This window comes from Microcaecilia unicolor, chromosome 2 (assembly GCF_901765095.1).
Source record: "Microcaecilia unicolor chromosome 2, aMicUni1.1, whole genome shotgun sequence".
Taxonomy (NCBI): domain Eukaryota; kingdom Metazoa; phylum Chordata; class Amphibia; order Gymnophiona; family Siphonopidae; genus Microcaecilia; species Microcaecilia unicolor.
The window spans coordinates 484,876,968-484,896,923 of NC_044032.1; the positions used below are offsets into that span (position 1 = coordinate 484,876,968).

Sequence of the window (19,956 nt, forward strand, 5' to 3'; positions counted from 1 at the left end):
AAAATCTAATTTTAAGGGTTTTTTTGAAGCTTAAATTTTATACTTGAGGTAACTTTCCAAGGTAAGAGTATTAACAGGGTTTAAACTACCCATCCCTATGGGAATCTAACCCGTCTCTGCCGCAAGTAGTCTCCTCCACCCCAGCCCCCGCTGCACTGCAGTCACCTTGCACCCCACCCCTTAAGAAAGAGATCTGCATGAAATATTTGTGTATTATTTTGACTTGCGAAAACCACTTGTCCCTGAAGTGTTTTTTCTCTAAGTTAATTGTAAGTCACATTGAACCTACCACTAGGTTGGAAAATGTAGGGTATATATAACACTCTCAAAACAGAATAATCTATTTGTACAAAACATGAGGTGAAGATGCAATTCCATGTGCCCCAATGAAAGAGTTTGTTTTTACCCATTGGTACAAAAGAAAATGCGATTCCATGTGCCCCAATGAAAGCAGAGTTTAATTTTACTTCCAATCTTTATAACACCAGGCTACCCAAGGCAGATTACAACTGTTAAGATGAACCATCAGCAAACAGTACATCCTCACTGATATTTAGCCATGTATTACTGTATTGTATAGAAGAGTGTAGAAAAATGAGCACAAAATGGTCTTTCCTTGTTATCAGCAGCAGATGAATCCATTAACTGATGGGTTGTATCCGCCTACCAGCAGGTGGAGATAGAGAACACTGAAAAACCATAGTGCCTCTTGGATGGCTAGCCCCCAACTGCCTTCAGTATTTCTTTATCTCCCAGCAGGTGTGGACGTAGCTTGATTCAGCTCCTGGATTTCACACTGCCTGGGGTGGCTCCTGTGCTTTGCCAGTTGAGCAGGGGTGTTGTGGCTGGTGGTGCCGACTTTAAAGGCATATAGGTTTGCCCTTTCCCTGCCTTACCCATTCCCCCCACCTCCTGGAGTCCCTCTGTTGCTCCCTGGCTCCAACTTTCCTCACAGCATTAAAAAAAAAAAAAAAAAAAAAAAGCACACTTTTACTACGTGGCTGTTCTGAGGCTTTTTCCAGTGATCCTGGTTCTGTGCAGCTTGACCGGAGCTCGTTGACTCATTCTGAGGTGAGAGTGCTGCCCAGTTCCTCCGGGGAGGTCCCGCAGACGTCGTTCCGATCGGGGTAAGTTTTGGTGCGAAGCCGCCATTTTATTGCTATATTCCCGTCCTGTGAAAAAACGGACGATGGCTGCTGAAGGAGTTAAGCGCTGCTCCCATTGGTAAATGCAGATCAGCAGCGGGGCTTTGTAAAACGTGCTCCTTAGACGCTCACGCTGGCTTGAGCATGCCGAGCGATGTTTCTTCCCGCTCGATGGAGCTGGCAGCGGGCGCCATTTTGGAAGTGACGCAAGACTCGACCTTTGCGGTTGCGGAGGAGTCTGAGGGCAGGGGAACGCCTTGTTTAGAGGCTGCCAGAGGAGCTCCTACATCCGTTTCTCCTAATTCGGAGGCCGGAGGGTCAGGGTAAGTTTTTCTCCCCTGAGTTTGTGCTTTTAATCCATAAGGCGTTCATGCTGAAAAGAGCTCTGCCGCAGATGTCTGACACTGTGTTGCCTCCTGGCTTCCCTCTGGGTGTTGATGCCCCGGGGATGACTTCAGAGGTTATTTTCTCTCCCAAAGCGTTGGAAACATGTTAAACATAGATGGGTAAATTCCTCATCTGAAAGTGGCGCATACCCTTTTTCCCCCCTGTGGTCAGGCTGTGGAGAGTCTGAGGGATCTGGCAGACCCTCAGGGATGGATGATCCAGAGGAGGATGCCTGTTTGCCACTGGATTTGGATGATCCCAATGCGATCCGGATTTTCCACCGCGACGAGCTGCCAGCTCTCATTACTGACGCCTTGCAGGCCCTCTCGATTGATGATCCTGCTGAAGGCAACACCTCCTCTGTTAATCTTAGGATGGTGAGTACTAAGAAGCCTACTCAGGCCTTTCCTGTGCATGACTCCATCCAAGAGCTTATTTCTGCTCAATGGTCTGACCCTGACGGGCCTTTGAAAGTGGCCAGGGCTATGGATCAGCTTTACCCTCTGCGTGAGTAGCACTTGGCCCCTTTGGGGATGCCTAAAGTGGATGCATTGGTCACTGCGGTGACAAAAAAGACCACTCTCCTAGTAGAGGGAGGAGTCTCTTTGAAAGACATGCAGGACCGGCGGCTTGAGTCCGCACTGAAGCGGTCCTTTGAAATTACGGGCCTTGCCTTGAGGGCATCTATAGTTCCTCTGCAGCCCGGGCACGTCTTTCCTGGCTACAGCAGGCGGTGGAACAGCCCGCTGATGGTACGGGCCCCCTTTCTGAGTGGCCCCGCGGATGGAGTCGGCCCTGTCATTTTTGGCTGGCGCCCTGTATGATTTGGTCAGAGCTTCGGCTAAACAGATGTCTGTGGCGGTGTCCACCTGCCGCCTTCTTTGGCTGCGGCATTGGGCAGCTGACATGGCTTCTAAGCAAAGACTGGTGAGGCTAACCTTTCGGGGCCTCCTGTTATTTGGAGAGGAATTGGAGAAGATTGTGAAAGACCTGGGTGAATCTAAACTCCAGAGGTTACCTGAGGATAGGTCGAGGCCTTCTTCCAAGGGTTCTGTGTTTCCCTCCTTTTCCAGACCTCGCTTCTGTGAAGCTCGAAGGTATCGCCCGAGGCGCTCTGCTGGGTTTTCTCAACGTGCCCATTTTCAGCAGAGGAACTCCTTTCGCTCGGACAAACGTTCCGCAGGGGCCGGTTCAAGGCCAGGAGTTCAGGGCGTCCTCCAGAATGATGGGACGCCGGTCCACTCCTCCTTGCCTGCAATAGGAGGACGTCTTTCCCTCTTTCTCGAGGGGTGGACCAAGATTACCTCAGATCAGTGGGTCCTGGACCTGATCAGAGAAGGTTACCAACTGGAATTCGGCGCCCCGGTGAGAGACGTGTTTGTGGAGTCCCGATGTGGCACTGCGGCGGTAGAGGAGACCTTGCAAGTCTTGCTGCACCTCGGAGCGGTGATCCCGGTGCCTTCCCCCGAACGCGGCTGCGACCGCTATTCCATTTATTTATTCGTGCCTCGAAAAGGCGGGTCTTTCAGGCCGATCTTCGACTTGCGAAGAGTAAACGAGGCTCTCAAGAGTACGACATTTCCGCATGGAAACCCTGCACTCCGTCATTGCGGCGGAACTGCCAGGAGAGTAAAAAAAGCTTATTTGCACATTCCTATCTGGCCTCCTCACCAGCGGTTCCTCCACTTTGCAGTTTTGGGAAAGCATTTCCAGTTTCAAGCCTTGCCTTTGGGCCTAGCCACAGCTTCCCGTACCTTTTCCAAGGTAATGGTGGTAGTAGCTGCCTGTCTCAGGCGACAGGGTATCAGAGTTCACCCTTATCTCGATGACTGGCTCATCAGAGCGGACTTGGCACTCGAGAGTCGTCTTGTCACAGCCAGAGTGGTGGCGGTCCTGCAGGCGCTAGGCTTTGTGGTCAATATGCCCAAAAGTCACCTGACCCCCTCTCAGTCTCTTGAGTATTTGGGGGTCCGGTTCGACACGGCCTCGGGGTTTGTCTTCCTCCCCAACCAAAGGCGATGCAAGCTTCAGAAACAGGTCCGTCTGCTCCTGCGGATGCCTCTCCCGCGAGCTTGGGACTTTGTTCAGCTGTTGGGGTCGATGACGGTCACCTTGGAGGTTGTTCCTTGGGCAAGAGCGCATATGAGGCCTCTGCAGATTGCCCTGCTTCAACAATGGTCTCCGATGTCCCAGGAATATCAACGCAGACTAACGTTGTTCCCTGCGGCCCGGCTCAGTTTGGAGTGGTGGCTCTCCGACAGGATGCTGCGCCAAGGAATGCCCCTGGCGCTTCCTTCCTGGTGCCTGGTGATAACAGATGCCAGCCTCCTAGGCTGGGGAGCGCATTGCCAAGGAAGCTATGCTCAGGGTCTGTGGACACCCGTGGAAGTGGGGTGGTCCATCAATCGCTTGGAACTGAGAGCGATATTCCAGGCTCTTCTGGCCTTTCAAAAGACTCTGAAGGGGCTTGCTGTCCTGGTTCTGTCAGACAACACGACAGCGGTGGCATACATAAATCATCAGGGCAGCACTCAGTGCAGGGCCCTGGCCACGGAGGCCATTCAGATTTGCCACTGGGCCGAGCTGCAGCTTCTGTCAGCAGCTCACATTGCAGGTCAGAGCAACGTGCAAGCCGACTTTCTCAGCAGGCATCAAATCGACCCGTCGGAATGGGAACTGGCAGAAGAAGTCTTTCTTCAGATTTGTGCCAAATGGGGGACACCCGGAATGGATCTAATGGCGTCAAGTGCAAACGCTTTTTCAGCAGAAGGAGAGATCCTCACTCAGCGGGGTTGGATACTCTAGCTGAACCCTGGCCCTCGGGCCTCCTGTATGTGTTCCCTCCTTGGCCCTTGATAGGACAAGTCCTACTGCGGATTCGACAGCACCGAGGTCTGGTGATTCTCATAGCTCCAGATTGGCCAAGGTGTCCGTGGTATGTGGATCTCTGCCGGATGTTGGTGGACACGCCGGTGCATTTGCCCCTGGTGCCGAACCTGTTGGTTCAGGGTCCGGTGGCTATGGAGGATCCCTGCTGATTTGGTCTTACGGCCTGGCTATTGAGAGGGCGCAATTGAGAGACAAGGACTACTCTAATAAGGTCATCTCCACTCTCTTGCAGGCCCGCAAGCGGTCCACCTCTGCAGCTTATGTTCGGATCTGGCGCAAATTTGAGGCGTGGGGTGTTTCAAAGGCGATCACACCCACGCGAGCTACAGTCTCAACTGTGCTGGAGTTTTTGCAGGAGGGCTTACAAAAAGGCCTGGCTTACAATTCCCTGCGGGTGCAAGTGGCAGCATTATGCTATCGAGGGAAGGTCGCTGGCTGGTCCCTTGCTGCTTATCCGGACATTGCCAGATTTCTCAGAGGGGTGCTTAGGCTCCGTCCTCCTGTCTGGTTGCCCTGTCTGGCCTGGAACCTGGGGCTAGTGTTGAAGGCTCTTCAGTGTTCGCCCTTCTAGCCTCTTTGGCGAGCTTCGGCGAAGGATGTGACTCTTAAGACAGTCTTTTTGGTGGCCATCACATCGGCTAGACGCCTGTCTGAGCTGCAGGCGCTGTCCTGTCGGGACCCTTTTCTGCAATTCTCGGAGTCTGGAGTAACGGTACGTACAGTGCCTTCCTTCCTGCCTAAGGTGGTTTCAGCATTTCACCTGAACCAGCCCATTTTTCTTCCTTCCTTTTCTAGGGAAGAGTTCCCGGACTCCTTTTGGCAGTTGCATCTTTTGGATGTCCGCAGGGCACTGCTGCAATATCTACAGATGTCAAATCACTTCAGGACTTCTGATCACCTTTTTGTTTTGTTGTCAGGTCCTCGGCGTGGAGGTCCAGCGTCTAAAGCCACTATAGTCTGTTGGCTCAAGGAAGTCATTTTTTCTGCATATCTGCTTTCAGGTCGGTCTCTGCCTGAAGCGTTTAAGGCGCATTCCACGAGAGCCATCACTTCCTCGGGTGAAACGGGTGCACTCTCTCTTCAAGAGATCTTTAGTGCGGCTACTTGGGCTTCTTAGCTCTCTTTTGCCCGGCATTACAGGCTGGATGTTGCAGCGAAGCAGGACGCTGGTTTTGGAGCTCAAGTATTGGCTCGGGGTGTGGCCTATTCCCACCCTACGTAGGGATTGCTTTTGTACATCCCATCAGTTAATGGATTCATCTGCTGCTGATGACAAGGAAGGGAAAATTAGGTTCTTACCTTGGTAATTTTCTTTCCTTTAGTCACAGCAGATGAATCCATGATCCCTCCCTGTCTGACTTTGTTTTTTGTTCAGGTCTTTCATTCAGATATACATCTCATTGGGAAAAGTTGGAAAACAGTTATCAGAATTTCTACATGATATTCTACTACAGGAGGTTGAGATCGTCCCTCCTTTGTTGCTCCTGTTCTGGGGCGTTTGTTCGCTGTGAGGAAAGTTTGTTACTATACCTTTATGGTTCACTCTGCTTTGGAAATCTCAAATACTGAAGGCAGTTGGGGGCTAGCCGTCCAAGAGGCACTATGGTTTTTCAGTGTTCTCTATCTTCACCTGCTGGTAGGCGGATACAACCCATCAGTTAATGGATTCATCTGCTGTGACTAAAGGAAAGAAAATTACCAAGGTAAGAACCTAATTTTCCCTTACTAGTTTTATTTCTACCAGCTATAATAATTCTGAATCTGTTTTAGTGATTCATTTTTCATTTTATGATATTTTTATATCTACATATGGGAAGCTTTCAAATTAAAAAGCTGTCAAAAAATTGTCCTTCACCTTTTAAGGCACTGCCTATCCAACTGGAACAGCTTTTGACTTTTTACAGATGAACCCACGCACAGGCAGTCCCTTTATTTCTAATAATCTTTTACTATTTTTTTCAGTAGCGTTTGCTATTGTTTTGGATGAGCCACTGGGGTAGCAATCTCCGCCTACTGGTTTCTACCCATATAATGAGCTAGATAGCCTCATACCATTTCCTGTTCTCAGTCTTAACCTCCTTGCCCGTTAAATCATTTTTTTTCTCCCTCCTCCTTGGACCCACACTCCCACCATTTTTTACAGCCCTCCTCTCTCCACCCACTTACTTGACTGTGTCCACCTCCCTTGCTTGCAGCCCTGGGTGCCCTCCCTGCACATACCTCAAGGCACACTAGTGATCTAGTGGCTTCTTCGAGGCAGGAAAGATCCCCACTCTTTCTTGCCCGCTACCGCTGAAGTCTCGTGAGGCTGCCGCTTGAAGTCTCGGCAGCCATTTTAAACAAGCAGCAGCATTGAGAGGATCAGCAACAGCATGCAGGAAAGAGTGGGGATCTTTCCTGCCCCAAAGCAAGCCACTAGACCACCAGGGTGACTTGAGGTATGTGTGGGTAGGGCACCCTGCGGCTTAAGGGAGGGAAAGGAAAGCTCTGTTGCCATACGATTTTGCAGGAATCCCGCAGGACCTGGGCCCATCCTTGCCGGATTCCCGCTATCCCGTTCTTGTGCAGCTCTCCAGTTTAAACCCTAGCTTCCTGGTTCTTAGCCACCTGCTTGAACCACTGGCTACTCCTAAAATCCAGTCAGTCGTGTTCAAAACTGATTTAATTAAAAAAACAAAAGTTACATTTTCTCCACTGAATCATATTTTTGCTTGTGTATTTTGTCTATAGGGGGATCCGAGGGAGTGCAGTTAAAGGTACATATGTGGCTATATCAGAAGGACAAGTTGCAAAAGAACCAAATATGGTATGTTCATCTCCTGAAGCCCATAGCATGTTTGGGTGAAACAGGAATACATGTCTGTCCTGGAGGCTAGAGGCCTTTAGAAAACTTCCTTTGTTTGCAGGAAGCTTCCTGATGCAACTTCCTTTACTGGGATACGTATGTTACTGTTTTCTTAAGTGTCCTTTTTCCAGGAGTGGACTGACCATTCGAGCAACTGGGCAGTGCCCGGAGACCCAGAGACTCTGCCCAGATGCCCGCCACACGCTACAGCCCTCCCTGGTCCTACCTTTAAAGGTGCACCGTTGGTGATCTAATGGCCTCTGCGGGGCAGGGGGTACATGTTCTTTCCTGCCTGTTGGGCTACCACTTTTCCCCCTGCCGGGCACTGCCATTCTTCCCTGTGGAAGTCTTGGCCGCCATTTTGAAAACACGGCGGTGCCGGCTGGCAGGCCCTCAGAGACCACCAGGGCCCTTCAGGTAGGGCGGTGGTAGGGGGGTGTTGGACAGCGGCCCGGTGGGGGGCCCAGACCACTCTCAGTGCTTGGGGATCCAGACCACTTTGTCCGCCCCTGCCTTGTTCCATAACTTGAGTTATCTGTTTATGAACAGTAAAATTTGCCTGCTTTTTCTGTTTTGCAGTAGTGTTAAGCTACATTTATTTTGGCAGATTCTTTCAGAGGCTTAGTTATATATCCATAATAGTACTAATTATGTCCTGTACTTTAGCAGTATCAGCAGCAGTCCTATATTGCTAAGAATATAGTAACAAGTTTTCTAAGCCTGATGGCAGGTCTCAAAATGTGTTATTGTCTCTGCTAAACCAGTCCAAACTGACCCCTTATCACCTAACAGCTGATGGAGGGAGAGAGTGAAATCTTCAGTGTCATCACTGGTATAAGAACTGATTCAGCTTAGAACTATTGAGTATTTCTCACCTCCAGCAGATGGTGTGGGTTGGATTAGTGCAGCAGTGTGATACTGGCCCGAATACTCAGGGAGTAGTCTAGTGCTGCTCCAAGAATTCAGAAAATGATTCTTACCATGCTAGAGGCAGCAGTGGTCTAGTCATTGTCCCAAGTCGGTACCTGCAGACCTGGTGTGATGTGCCTGCCCAGGTCCCTGTGGGAAACTTGCCAGCAGGGACTTGGTCTCTGATGCATGTTGTCCCCCCCCCCCCCCCCCCCCCACCAAGCCTTAATGCTCCTGTAGTACATAAGAAAAAAAATTGGGAAGCCGGGCATCCTTTCATCTGGGGCACTATCATCCTGAGCAAATGGGTTGTTCTCCCTTTCTATTAGCAGATGGAGGTAGAGAGAAATTAATCTCTTCCAGTGAACTCACAGGTTCAACCTGCTGGTGCTCAGTGGAAAACTCCAGTATTATCTCTACCTTTAGCAAAGGAGTCGTCCTCAAGGTCTGCAACCCAGCCTGGTTTTCATGATTTCCATAATGAATATGTATGACATCCATTTTCATCTAATGGAAGCAGTGAATGCAAATAGATCTCGTACATATTCATTGTGGAAATCCTGAAAACCAGGCTGAGTTGTGGACCTTGGACTGAACTTGAGGTCCCCTGCTCTAGCAGATAAGTACTTCAGGTTGGTTCTCTTTATCTGTGGCCTCAGCTCTACACAGCTGCTCCCAGGCTCCTGGTCCTGAACTAGTCTTGGTAGTGAAGAGCATAGCTCTGCTGCCCCCAATCACGCTTTTTAGCAGTCGCTGGGTGAGGTGTTTGCTTGGCCCCACTGTCACGTCTGTGGCCGTGACCACCCTCAGACTTACCTTATTCCTGGGGGTCAGCTTCCTAGCTGGCTCCTGTTTCTTCTGTCTGTCCTTTCTGAGCTAGCTCTGGCTCTCTGTGCTGGCTGCATCCAGCAGCATGACACTAATTGCTTCACTATACTGCACCTGTGGGTGTTGCCTGGGTTAGCTCTCTCTCACTGTGTGTGCTGGCTGCTTCCAACATGACTCTAATTGCTTCACTACACTACACCTGGGTGTGGGAAGCCTCTCTGTGTTTCACTGTGCTTTCTGCCTTCTCTGTGGTTTGTGCCTGAACAGCCTCCGTAGTTACTTAGAGATTGCTGCAGCTGCGCCTCTGGTGTTGAAGGGCTTTATTAAGCACTTAGAGACTGCAGCCTTTGCCTTTGCATCGTCTAAGGTCCCTGGTATGTTAGAGTGCTCTGTGCACTGCTACATTGTCCAGTTCAGTGTGAGTTCTAGCTTGACTAGTTAGCTTGGGCACAGCTTTGCTTGTTAGCTTGTGTACAGCTTTCCTAGTTCTCCTGTGTTTTGCTTAGTGTGAGTTTCTAGCTTGTGACTGGTTAGCTTGGGCATAGCTTTCCTGTTAGCATGTACAGCTTTACTAGTCTTCTTGTGTTTAGCTTTCTGGTTTTCCCGTGTGTGTTTTCTTTTGCTTCTGGAGCTTCAGCCCTAGTCCTGTCTGTTGCTAGTACTCCTTGTTACTGGAGCTCCAGCCATAGTCTTGCTCCTTGACCTGACCATTGCCTGAATCTGACTACTCTCTGCCTACTGCCTGGACCCGGATATTCTCTGCCTGCGGTCAGACCTGACTATTGCCGGAACCCGGACATTCCCTGCCTGTTTGCCTTGCTTTCGCCTAGGTGCCTGGGGGCACTTCTGTATCCTGACTCCTGTTGTTCCTGCCTGCTAGTTCCAGTTCCGGTTTTCCTGTAAGCCCTGCCGGCCGGCAGAACCTGAGGACTCAACCCTCGGGGAACGGTGGCTAAGCATAGGTGAAGCCTAGGTCCAGTGTGTTCCTGTCGAGCAGGTTCCGGTCCCGTGGGTTCCAGTCCGGTGTGTTCCAGTCCAGTGGGCCCCACTCCAGTGTGTTCCAGTCAGCGGGCTTCACTCCAGTGCGCACCCATCCGGTGCGTTCCAGTCCTGTGTATTCCTGTGCAGAACTCCAGTCCAGGGTTCCAGTCCAGTCTTGCCTTGTCTCTACCTTGAAGGTGACTCTGAGGCATATTTTCAAAGCACTTAGCCTTCCAAAGTTCCATAGAAACCTATGGAACTTTGGAAGGCTAAGTGCTTTGAAAATATGCCTCCTTGCCTGCCACTGCCGCACCACGGTAGTGGTCCAAGGACTCATGAACCCAGTGCTGCCGGGGAAGAAGCTTGACAGAATGCCAAGGTCCTCGAGAACGCGACACCCATGGCACCTTGCTGGAGGGGAGTAGGTTGCCAGCCATCCCCCTCTTTCATTGCCTATACACCCTTTTTGTGTGTTCCCCTAGGCTGTAGAACACAGGCAGAGGTATGGTGTTTCTCCGAGGACAAGCAGGCTGTATTATCCTCACAAGTGGAGGTCGATGTCTGCATCTTTCTGGGAACCAGCATTTGCCATAGCAAATAGTAAAAAACTTTGCCAGAGCCTTCTGGTGCTTGTGTGCGGACTGACTTCCTGCCCGCAGCGTGAGCTTGTACCTCTGTTTTCTTTTTTCCTCGACGAGGTGCAGCAGATTTATTTCTGTGCTCCTTGACGTGCCCGGGAAAAGAGCCTTCTTTTTTTTTTTCCCCCCCGCTAAATCGACTTTGTCGTGTGGGTTTTTTTTTTTTTGTTTCCCCCCACCCCCCCCCCCATTTTAATTGTATTAAAAAAAAAAAAAAAAAAGTGTGTCCTTTATTTCTTAGTTCCTTTTTGTCCCCTGGTTGGTTCCCTTTATTTTTTGACGTAGCCAGTTTTAGGCCGCGCGGTCAGGTTTCTACCTTTTTTTTTTTTTTTTTTGCCCTTTTTACTTAGGCACAATTGAGTCCTTTTTTATTTTTTCGCTGGCACTGCTTTTCCTTCCATGTCATCGAAGACACCCAGTGGCTTCAAACGTACTCGGTGCAACCGGATCATCTCAGGTACAGATACCCATTCTTGGTGTATTCAGTGCTTTAGGCCCAACCATAGCCCAGCTCATTGTGCCCTGTTTCTTCGTATGAAGAAAAGGACCCAACCATCTCGAAGCCCAGCGCGAGAAACGTTTTGGGGCTCGGTCCGGTCCTTTGGCATCGGTACCGAGGTGTTCCACTTTGATGTCAGGAGCAGAGGTATACATGGCTGCTGAGAGGTCAAGACACGCCGAGAACAGTGAGGCATCAAGTGGGTCTCCACCTATCTTGAGGCCTCCTGCTGTGCAGGCTCCTTGGGACCGACCATTATCGGACCCAAACCCAAGGCGACGTGAGGATTCGACGTTGTCTTCGTCGGCACCGAGGAGCCTCGATGACAAACATTGAGTGAAGGCTAAGAAGCACAGTCACCATTCTCCCTCAACACACGGTACCGGGAGCTCCAGGGCATTGAAGGATTCGGCACCCGAGGACTGCTCCCATACAGGAGGTGCTGATGTGTCAGCCTCTCAGCAGTCCTGCTTCTGAGCCTCAGCCAATTCTGCCACCGACTGCTCCACTGGCTCCCCAGCCTTCTTCGGTGGCGGCTCTCGGCGATCGCATCTGGGCCCTACTTCCAGAGTTTCTGGAAGGACTGCTGCATCAGTCTGGTTTGGCATCGGGGGTTCTTGCGCCTTCCGGCCCTTCATCTGCGGTGAGGTCCCCATCCTCGGTGCCGCTTGCGCCTCCGGTGTTGATTCCCCATCGACGTCAGTGGAGGAAGCTTCACCGCAGTCCATTCGGGTGTCTGCTTCTCGACATTGCCATTGAAGACGTCGATCCTTTGCGTCGAGGCAGGTTCAGTCTCTGAGCTCCCTTAGGGAAGTACTTTCTAATACTGAGGAGGAGCGCTCGTGGGAGAAGAGGAAGATCCCAGGTACTTTTTGAGATTCCCTCTGAACCTTCCCCGCCACCTGAAAGGAGACTGTTTTCTCCTGAAAGCCTTTCTTTTTTTTATTGTTTGTGCGGGAAATGACTGAGGCCATTCCATTCCCAATGGAAGTGGAGGATGATCCCAGAGCTGATATGCTTGAGGTCCTGGGCTACATCTCTCCACTTAAGGAGGCAGTGACAGCTCCCTTGCATAAGGTACTCCAGGAAGTCCTTTTTTGAAACTGGTCGTTCCCTCTGTCTGCTCCTGTGATCCCTAAGAAGATGGATTCCCAGTATCAAATCCACGGTGAACCTGAGTTGATGAGGTCTGTTACCCCACAACGCCATGGTGGTGGACTCCGCCCTCGAGAGAGCCAAGAGTACTAGAGACTATGCCTCGGTGCCCCCAGGCCAAGAAGCTAGGACCTTGGATACTTTTGGGAGGAAGACGTATCAGGCCGCTATGCTCGCTGCCCGTATCCAATCTTACCAGCTCTTCACGAGCATTCACTTGCAGAACTCGGTGAGGCAACTGTCTACCTTGGCGCAATCTGGAACGCTCTGAAGGCTTTCAGAGAGAGGCTGTCCAACCAACTTACCTTGATTCAAACAGACAATCAGGTTGCGATGTACTAAACCAACAAGCAGGGGGGCACCGGATCTTGCCCTCAGTGTCAGGAAGATGTGGCTTTGGGCACGCCGTCAGGGCACTCTAGGCCACTTATCTGGCAGGTGTAAACAACAGCCTTGGCTGACAGGTTGAGCAGAATAATGCAACCTCACGAGTGGTTGCTGAATATAGGCACCCGCAAGATTTTCCTAGTGTAGGGCACCCCCTCGGTGGATATTTTTGCCACTGAAATCAATCACATGGTCCCTCAGTTCTGTTCCAGGCTTCAGGCCCATGACAGACTAGCATCAGATGCCTTTCTCCTATATTGGGAACAGGCCTTCTGTATGCGTATCCTCCCATACCTCTAGTAGGAAAGACTTTGCTGAAGCTCAAGCAAGACTGTGGAACCATGATCCCGATTGCACCCTATTGGCCGCATCAGATTTGGTTCCCTCTTCTTCTGGAGTTGTCCTCCAAGGAATCGAGGAGATTGGAGTGTTTTCCAATCCTCATCACTCAGAACGAGGGGTCACTTCTACATCCCAACCTCCAGTCTCTGGCTCTCACGGCCTGAATGTTGAGAACTTAGAATTCGCCTCATTGGGTCTTTCAGAGGATATCTCCCGAGTCTTGCTTGCTTCCAGGAAAGATTCCACAAAGAGGTGTTACTCTTTCAAATGGAGGTTTGCCATCTGGTGTGACAGCAAGGCCCTAGATCCTCTCTGTTCTCCAACACAGACCCTGCTTGAATACTTTCTACAGTTATCAGAGTCTGGTTTCAAGACCAACTCTGTAAGGGTTCACCTTAGTGCAGTTAGTGCTTATCATCGGCATGTAGAGGGTAAGCCTATCTCTGGACAGCCTTTGCCTATCTCTGGACAGTCTTTAGTTTGCTTCATGAGAGGTTTACTTTGTCAAAGCCCGCTGTCAGACCTCCACCAGTGTCATGGGATCTCAACGTCATTCTCACCCAGCTGATGAAAGCTCCTTTTGAGCCACTGAATTTCTGCCATCTGAAGTACTTGACCTGGAAGGTCATTTTCTTGGTGGCTGTTACTTCAGCTCATAGGGTCAGGGAGCTTCAGACCCTAGTAGTGGAGGCAGTTCTGCAGCTGAAGTGATGTCTCCACTTTTCTGATGGCTGTACCAGTATTCCTTTTTCCGCAGCTTGGCTGGAGGCCACCAGACTGCTGTTGGCTCCATGCTTCCGGACCCAGTTTTCCTTTTTGAGGCTTTTCTACAGCTGGGGCTCTATGTTCCAGTCTCTCCTTGTCTCCATGGTGTCTATGGAAGAATGTATCTTCTGTGTTCTCTGCTGCAGTTTACTAAAGGTGCAGCTAAGTTTCTCTGAAAGGTAGCTGGCTTTCAACTTGAAGATCTCAGGTTCTCGACTAGTTTGCTGCTTTGGGACTTGGACTGATTTTACATGAGGTATTTGTTACCTCACTCTTTTTCTTTGTCTTACTTGGCAATTCGTTGCATGGCTAGGGCAGCTTTCTTCAGTGCACTGATCAAAGTTAGCAGTGTTGCTTTCCACAGTTCTGCTCTCTAGGGTTGACTGCAGCATTGGCTGTGTCTCTTGAATGTAAGCTTTGACCATCACTGTACCAGTGGCACCAGTATCTGTCTGTTGGGTGTCCTGGGCTTCTGTGGATGGCTGGTGAATTTAAGAGCTGCTGCCATGTTGTAATCTGGATTTTTCGTTGCAGCATGAAGCACCAAAATCAGAGTTCACCTAAGGATCCAGTGTTTGGGTTAGGTCCCACTCCAGTAGTTCCAGCAGCCAGCTTCTGCTATGCCTTATTGCTTGGACTTGCAGATGCACTAGTGAGCTCTGCTGTACCGTCATGTCAGCGGGTTCTTCTGCACAGTGCTCTGACTTTCTTGGCACTTCCAGCAGGACGATGGTTCTGGCCTGCACTTCCAGCAGGATGATAGTTCTGGCCTAAGCATTGGGCAGCTGGTGTGGCTGCTATGTCACATTTAGCCACCTGCCTTTTAATGCTGAACTTGGTTTGGTGCAGAATTAGACTGGTTTGTTACAGGTCTTGCGTCCTCCAAATCTCATAATTTTCCAGTGGGCAAGCTAAAGGTTCTTTTTCCTCTGCTTTCTCGTCTTTGGTTTTGGGAGTTCTGGGGCTACAAACCAATTGGACATACCTTTCGGGGTCACTGCTTCCACTTGAGCATTCTTTTATGTTGACAGCCAGATCTCTGCTTTTTCTCCAGCTCTACCAATGCCTTCTGCTGCTCCCCATGATGGGGTATATAAATTTAGATTTTGAGCTCTCTAGGGACAGAGAAGGTACCTGCATATAATGTGTACAGTGCTGTGTACATCTAGTAGCACTATAGAAATGATTAGTAGTAGTCTTGATTCTCTTAGGTTTTATTGTAGCAGGACATTCCTTGTCATGAAGCAGATGAAGCCATTACGTATGGGTTGTGTCCATCAACCAGCAGGGGGAGATAGAGAGCACTCAACTTTTCACAGTGCCTCATGGCCAGCCAGCTCCACTGCCTCTTCAGTATTCTCTATCTCCCCAAGCAGGGTGGCTGCAGCTTCTTCGAGCTCCATCAAAAATCTGCCTGGGGCTGGTTCCTGGCTTGCCAGTTGTTAGCCGGGGTGTTAGAGGCTATAGCAGCTTCACTTTGAAGGCACATAGGTTAGCCCTTTCCCTGCCTTACTCATGCCCCCGTGGGTGTGGACATATTAGCTTGCTTTTCCCTGTCCTTTCCCACTCAGTGGATGCAGGCACATTGGTTCGCCTTTCCCTGCCTTTCCCACTCATCTGAGCCTCCGGAGTTCTTATTACCTCTGCTTTCCTCACAGCGTTAAAAAAAAAAAAAAAAAAAATGGAACAGAGGTTTTCCTTTGATTCTTCTATGGGACCGGAGCTGTGATACTCGGTCCGGTGAGGTAAGAGTGTTTTCTAACTCCTCCTGGGTGGGCCCGCGATCGGGGCGTTTTTGGCACGAAACCGCCATTTTGAATTTTCCTGCCGTTTTCGGCGATGGCTGCAGAGAATGTAAAACGCTGTTCCCGGTGTGGCAAGCGCAAATCAGCAGCGGGGCTCTGTAAATCGTGCTGTTACAGGTGTAAGAGCCGGCCCGAGCATGGCGAGCGATGATTCTTCCCGCTCAGAGCTGGCAGCGGACGCCATTTTCAATTCTCCACATGGCGCAGCCTTCGTAGAGATGGAGACCCTGAGCCCAGGAGGGGACCTCGAATTGAGGCTATTCAGGGAGCGGCTAGCCCCGGACGGGATCTGGGTGCCCAGGGCGAGTTTTTCTCCCCTGATTTGTTACTATTGCATAAAGCATACATGCTGAAAAGAGCTTTCCCTCAAGGGTCGTCTGAGGCCCCTTCTATTGTCCCCCCGGTGGATTCTGGCCTGGGACTGCCCGCTGAGGCTATTTTCCCTGATAATTGGCATAAAGAAAAGCGTAGAAGGGCTAATTCCATATCATCATGCTGATCAATCCATAGACTGGTGGGTTGTGTCCATCTACCAGCAGGTGGAGATAGAGAGCAATCCTTTTGCCTCCCTATATGTGGTCATGTGCTGCCGGAAACTCCCCAGTATGTTCTCTATCTCAGCAGGTGGTGGTCACACATAGCAGCAGCTCTGGCTAGGTCTCCAAGCCTAATCTTTAGGTTTTGTTGAGTACCTGGGGTTGAGGGCTCTTCTTGAGCAAGTGCAAACCTGGTGGTGCCAGGTCCCTCCTTTTCTCCCCCCTCCCGTTGGCTCCGTTAAAAAAAAAAAAAAAATAAATTTTTGGACGTCCTTTAAGGGCGTTTATTTCAACGTTTATATCAGCGTCTATTGCAGCTGCTCACTGGGACACCAGTTAGTTACAGCTTGGAGCGAGAAGCAGGTAATTTTTACCTTTTGTAGCGGGCAGGGGGTTCCCCGATCGGTCTCCACGTGGCCTATGGCGTCGGAGGGCGAGGGCGCGAAGATTCGTTCCCCAGACCGCGTGTGCGCTTCTAGCGGGGATGCGGGGTTTCAAAGCCTGAATCGCCTTTTTTGGGCGTCAGTTTGGAGGCTGGTCAGTGTCCCGGTTCTTCCTCCGGTGCGGCTGTTTTTCCCGCCATAAATGCCCATCCCCCGCTGCTCCCCCCCCCCCCCCCCCCCCCATTTTGGCTGGCCACTCTGCTCGGACGGCTTCTTCTTGGGCCGCCCTCGAGGTGGGAGACGTTAATGCTATGGTCGCCCTTGATTTGGGCGACGGCAAGAAAGCGACCAAAGTTAAGCGCCGTTTTCCCGCGCGGCTCCTTCTCGGAGTTTTGCGCCGGACGCCATTTTGGATGCGCAGCATGTTGCTCCCCTGCTCTTGCGAGCGCCGGTTGAGGGTGCGTCTAGGGCCGTGGCCCAGGCTGCAGAAGTGCACAGTCTGGGGGGTTTCTCCCCTGAGTTTATTTTGCTGCTGCATCAGGCTTTCCTTAGGCAAAACGCTGCCCCTGCTCCCTTGTCCGATTAAAGGGGTTGAGGCCTCCGGAAGCAAATGCCTTCGGGTGGATTTCCAGGCCCTAGAGGACTCTGTCTCCTCGGATGTAGATGAGGGCAGCGTATCTGAGTTCTCCCAACGGTCCTTTGGGGATTCCTTGGAGGAGACGGATGGAGCGGATGACCCCTCTGCAGCGCGAATCTTTCGCTCAGAGGATTTGCCGAACCTGTTAGTGCAGGCCATGAGCATTTTGAAGATTTCCTCTCCGGACGTCTCTCCCTCAGCCCCTGCTGGGAACGAAGCGCCCGCCTAGAACCTTCCACGTGCATGAGGCCATGCACACCTTGATTTCGGCTCAATGGGATGTCCCAGAAGCGAGCCTGAAAGTGGCTAGGGCTATGTCCCGCCTCTATCCTCTGCCTGAAGGTGAACGGGAGGCCTTTCTTTGGCCTACCATGGATTCTTTAATTACTGCGGTGACTAAGAAAACGGCGTTGCCGGTGGAAGGTGGCACGGCCCTAAAGGATGCCCAAGACAGAAGATTGGAGGCGGCTTTAAGGTCGTCCTTCGAGGCGGCTGCTTTGTTTGCAGGCCTCAGTTTGCGGCTCCTATGTGGCCAGGGCGTGCCTGACGATTGTGCAGCGGGCTTCCCCCTCTGATCCTTCCTTGAGGGCTGATTGGCCGGCCCTGGAATCGGGCTTGGCCTATTTGACAGACTTGCTGTATGATGTCTTGAGAGCCTCGGCTAAAGGTATGGCTCAGACAGTCTCTGCACGGCGTTGGCTTTGGCTGAAGCATTGGTCTGCTGACCACGCCTCTAAGTCTCGCCTGGCTAAGTTGCCTTTTAAAAGCAAGCTGCTCTTTGGGATCGAGCTAGACAAAATTGTGACCGATCTCAGCACGTCTAAGGGCAAGAGGTTACCAGAGGTCAGGGCTCGGGCCAGTGGTGCCCACCCAGGTTCCTCCAAAGGACGGTTTCAGGAAGCCCGTCGGTATCGCCCGGGCAAGTCGGGCTCCTCTGCCCCCTCTTCCTTCAAGAGGAACTTCTCCCCCAAGCAGCATTCCTTACGCAGAGACCGCCGTCCCGGAGGTGGTCCTCCCGTCCTCCCCCAGGGTCTCGTACCCAATGACGGGGCCCTGGTCCATGGCCCAGAGCAGATTGGAGGACGCCTGTCCTCGTTTCTGGGCGAGTGGGCCAGGGTAACTTCAGACGCTTGGGTGCTGGAAGTCATCAGAGACGGCTACAAGCTAGAGTTTTGCCGACCCTTAAGAGAAGGGTTTGTGCACTCTCCCTGCAAGTCTCCGGTCAAAGCTGTGGCAGTGCAGCAGACCTTGGACAATCTGATCCGCCTGGGTGCGGTCGTTCCGGTGCCAGAAGATCAGCTTGGCAAGGGACGTTACTCCATTTACTTTGTGGGTACCAAAGAAAGGAGGGTCTGTACGGCCTATCCTTGACCCTCAAAGGGGTCAATCAGGCCTTGAAAGTTCGGCACTTCCGAATGGAGACTCTCCGCTCTGTTATAGCGGCAGTGAAGGCAGGGGAGTTCCTGGCATCCTTGACATCAAGGAAGCTTACTTGCAATTCCCATCTGGCCTCCTCATCAACGCTTTCTGCGTTTTGCAGTCCTGGGCCGACACTTTTAGTTCAGAGCCCTCCGTTCGGGTTGGCTACTGCTCCACAGACCTTCTCCAAAGTAATGGTGGTCATCGCGGCCTTCCTACGAAAGGAAGGAGTACAAGTCCATCCTTATCTGGACGACTGGTTGATCCGAGCCCCCTCTTATGCAGAGTGCGGCAAAGCTGTAGACCGGGTGATTGCTCTTTTGAGCTCCCTGGGGTGGATCATCAACTGGGAGAAAAGCCAGCTGCGCCCGACTAAGTCCCTGGAGTATCTGGGAGTTCGTTTCGACACCCAAGTGGGCAGAGTGTTCCTGCCAGACAATCGATTGTCAAGCTTCAGGCTCAGGTGGACCAGTTCCTAGTAGCCTCTCCTCTTCGGGCTTGGGACTATGTGCAGCTGTTGGGCTCCATGACGGCCACGATGGAAGTAGTGCCCTGGGCCAGGGCTCATATGAGACCACTACAACACTCTCTGCTGCAGCGCTGGACTCCGGTGTCGGAGGATTATGCTGTGCGCCTTCCCTTGGACCCAGCGGTGCGCAAGGCGCTGAGCTGGTGGCTGAGGACAGACAAGTTGTCCGCAGGAATACCTCTTTTGACCCCGGAGTGGGTTGTCGTCAGGACTGACGCCTCTTTGACGGGCTGGGGAGCCCACTGCTTGGGAAGGACAGCGCAGGGGCTCTGGTCTCCTGCAGAGGCAAAGTGGTCTATCAACCTCCTGGAACTCAGAGCCATTCGGTTGGCGCTTTGGAGTTTCTCCCGGTACTGGAGTTGAAGCCAGTACGGTCCTGTCGGACAATGCCACGGCTGTGGCCTATGTCAATCGCCAGGGAGGTACCAAGAGCGCCCCTCTAGCTAAGGAGGCCATGAATCTATGCCAGTGGGCGGAAGCGAACCTGGAACAGCTGTCGGCGGCTCATATTGCGGGAGTCATGAATGTCAAGGCGGACTTTCTCAGTCGCCATACCTTGGATCCCGGAGAGTGGCAGCTATCGGCTCAGGCATTCTTGGACATCACGAAGCGCTGGGGCCAGCCCGAGCCTAGATCTGATGGCGTCATCGGCCAAGTGCCCGCGCTTTTTTCAGCAGAGGACGGGACCCCTCGATCTCTGGGAGTAGATGCTCTTCTCCAACAGTGGCCGACATAGGAGCTTCTCTGTGTTCCCGCCCTGGCCATGTTGGGCAGGGTGCTAGACCGAGTGGCAAAGCATCCGGGACGGATAATCCTGGGGGCCCCGGATTGGCCCAGACGTCCTGGAATGCGGACTTGATCGGGCTCTCGGTGGAGG

The 19,956-nt window shown here is 51.7% G+C and overlaps 1 protein-coding gene across 1 annotated transcript in view; it reads left to right on the top strand.

Annotated features, from left to right (window-relative positions):
* Positions 1 to 19,956, top strand: part of TACC3 (transforming acidic coiled-coil containing protein 3) — a 237,909-nt gene that overhangs the window by 75,358 nt on the left and 142,595 nt on the right. Inside the window, exons 6-7 of the mRNA XM_030192179.1 lie at positions 7,152 to 7,227; positions 10,467 to 10,486. Of these exons, the coding sequence (XP_030048039.1) occupies positions 7,152 to 7,227; positions 10,467 to 10,486 (96 nt within the window). The remainder of the gene's footprint in view (positions 1 to 7,151; positions 7,228 to 10,466; positions 10,487 to 19,956) is intronic.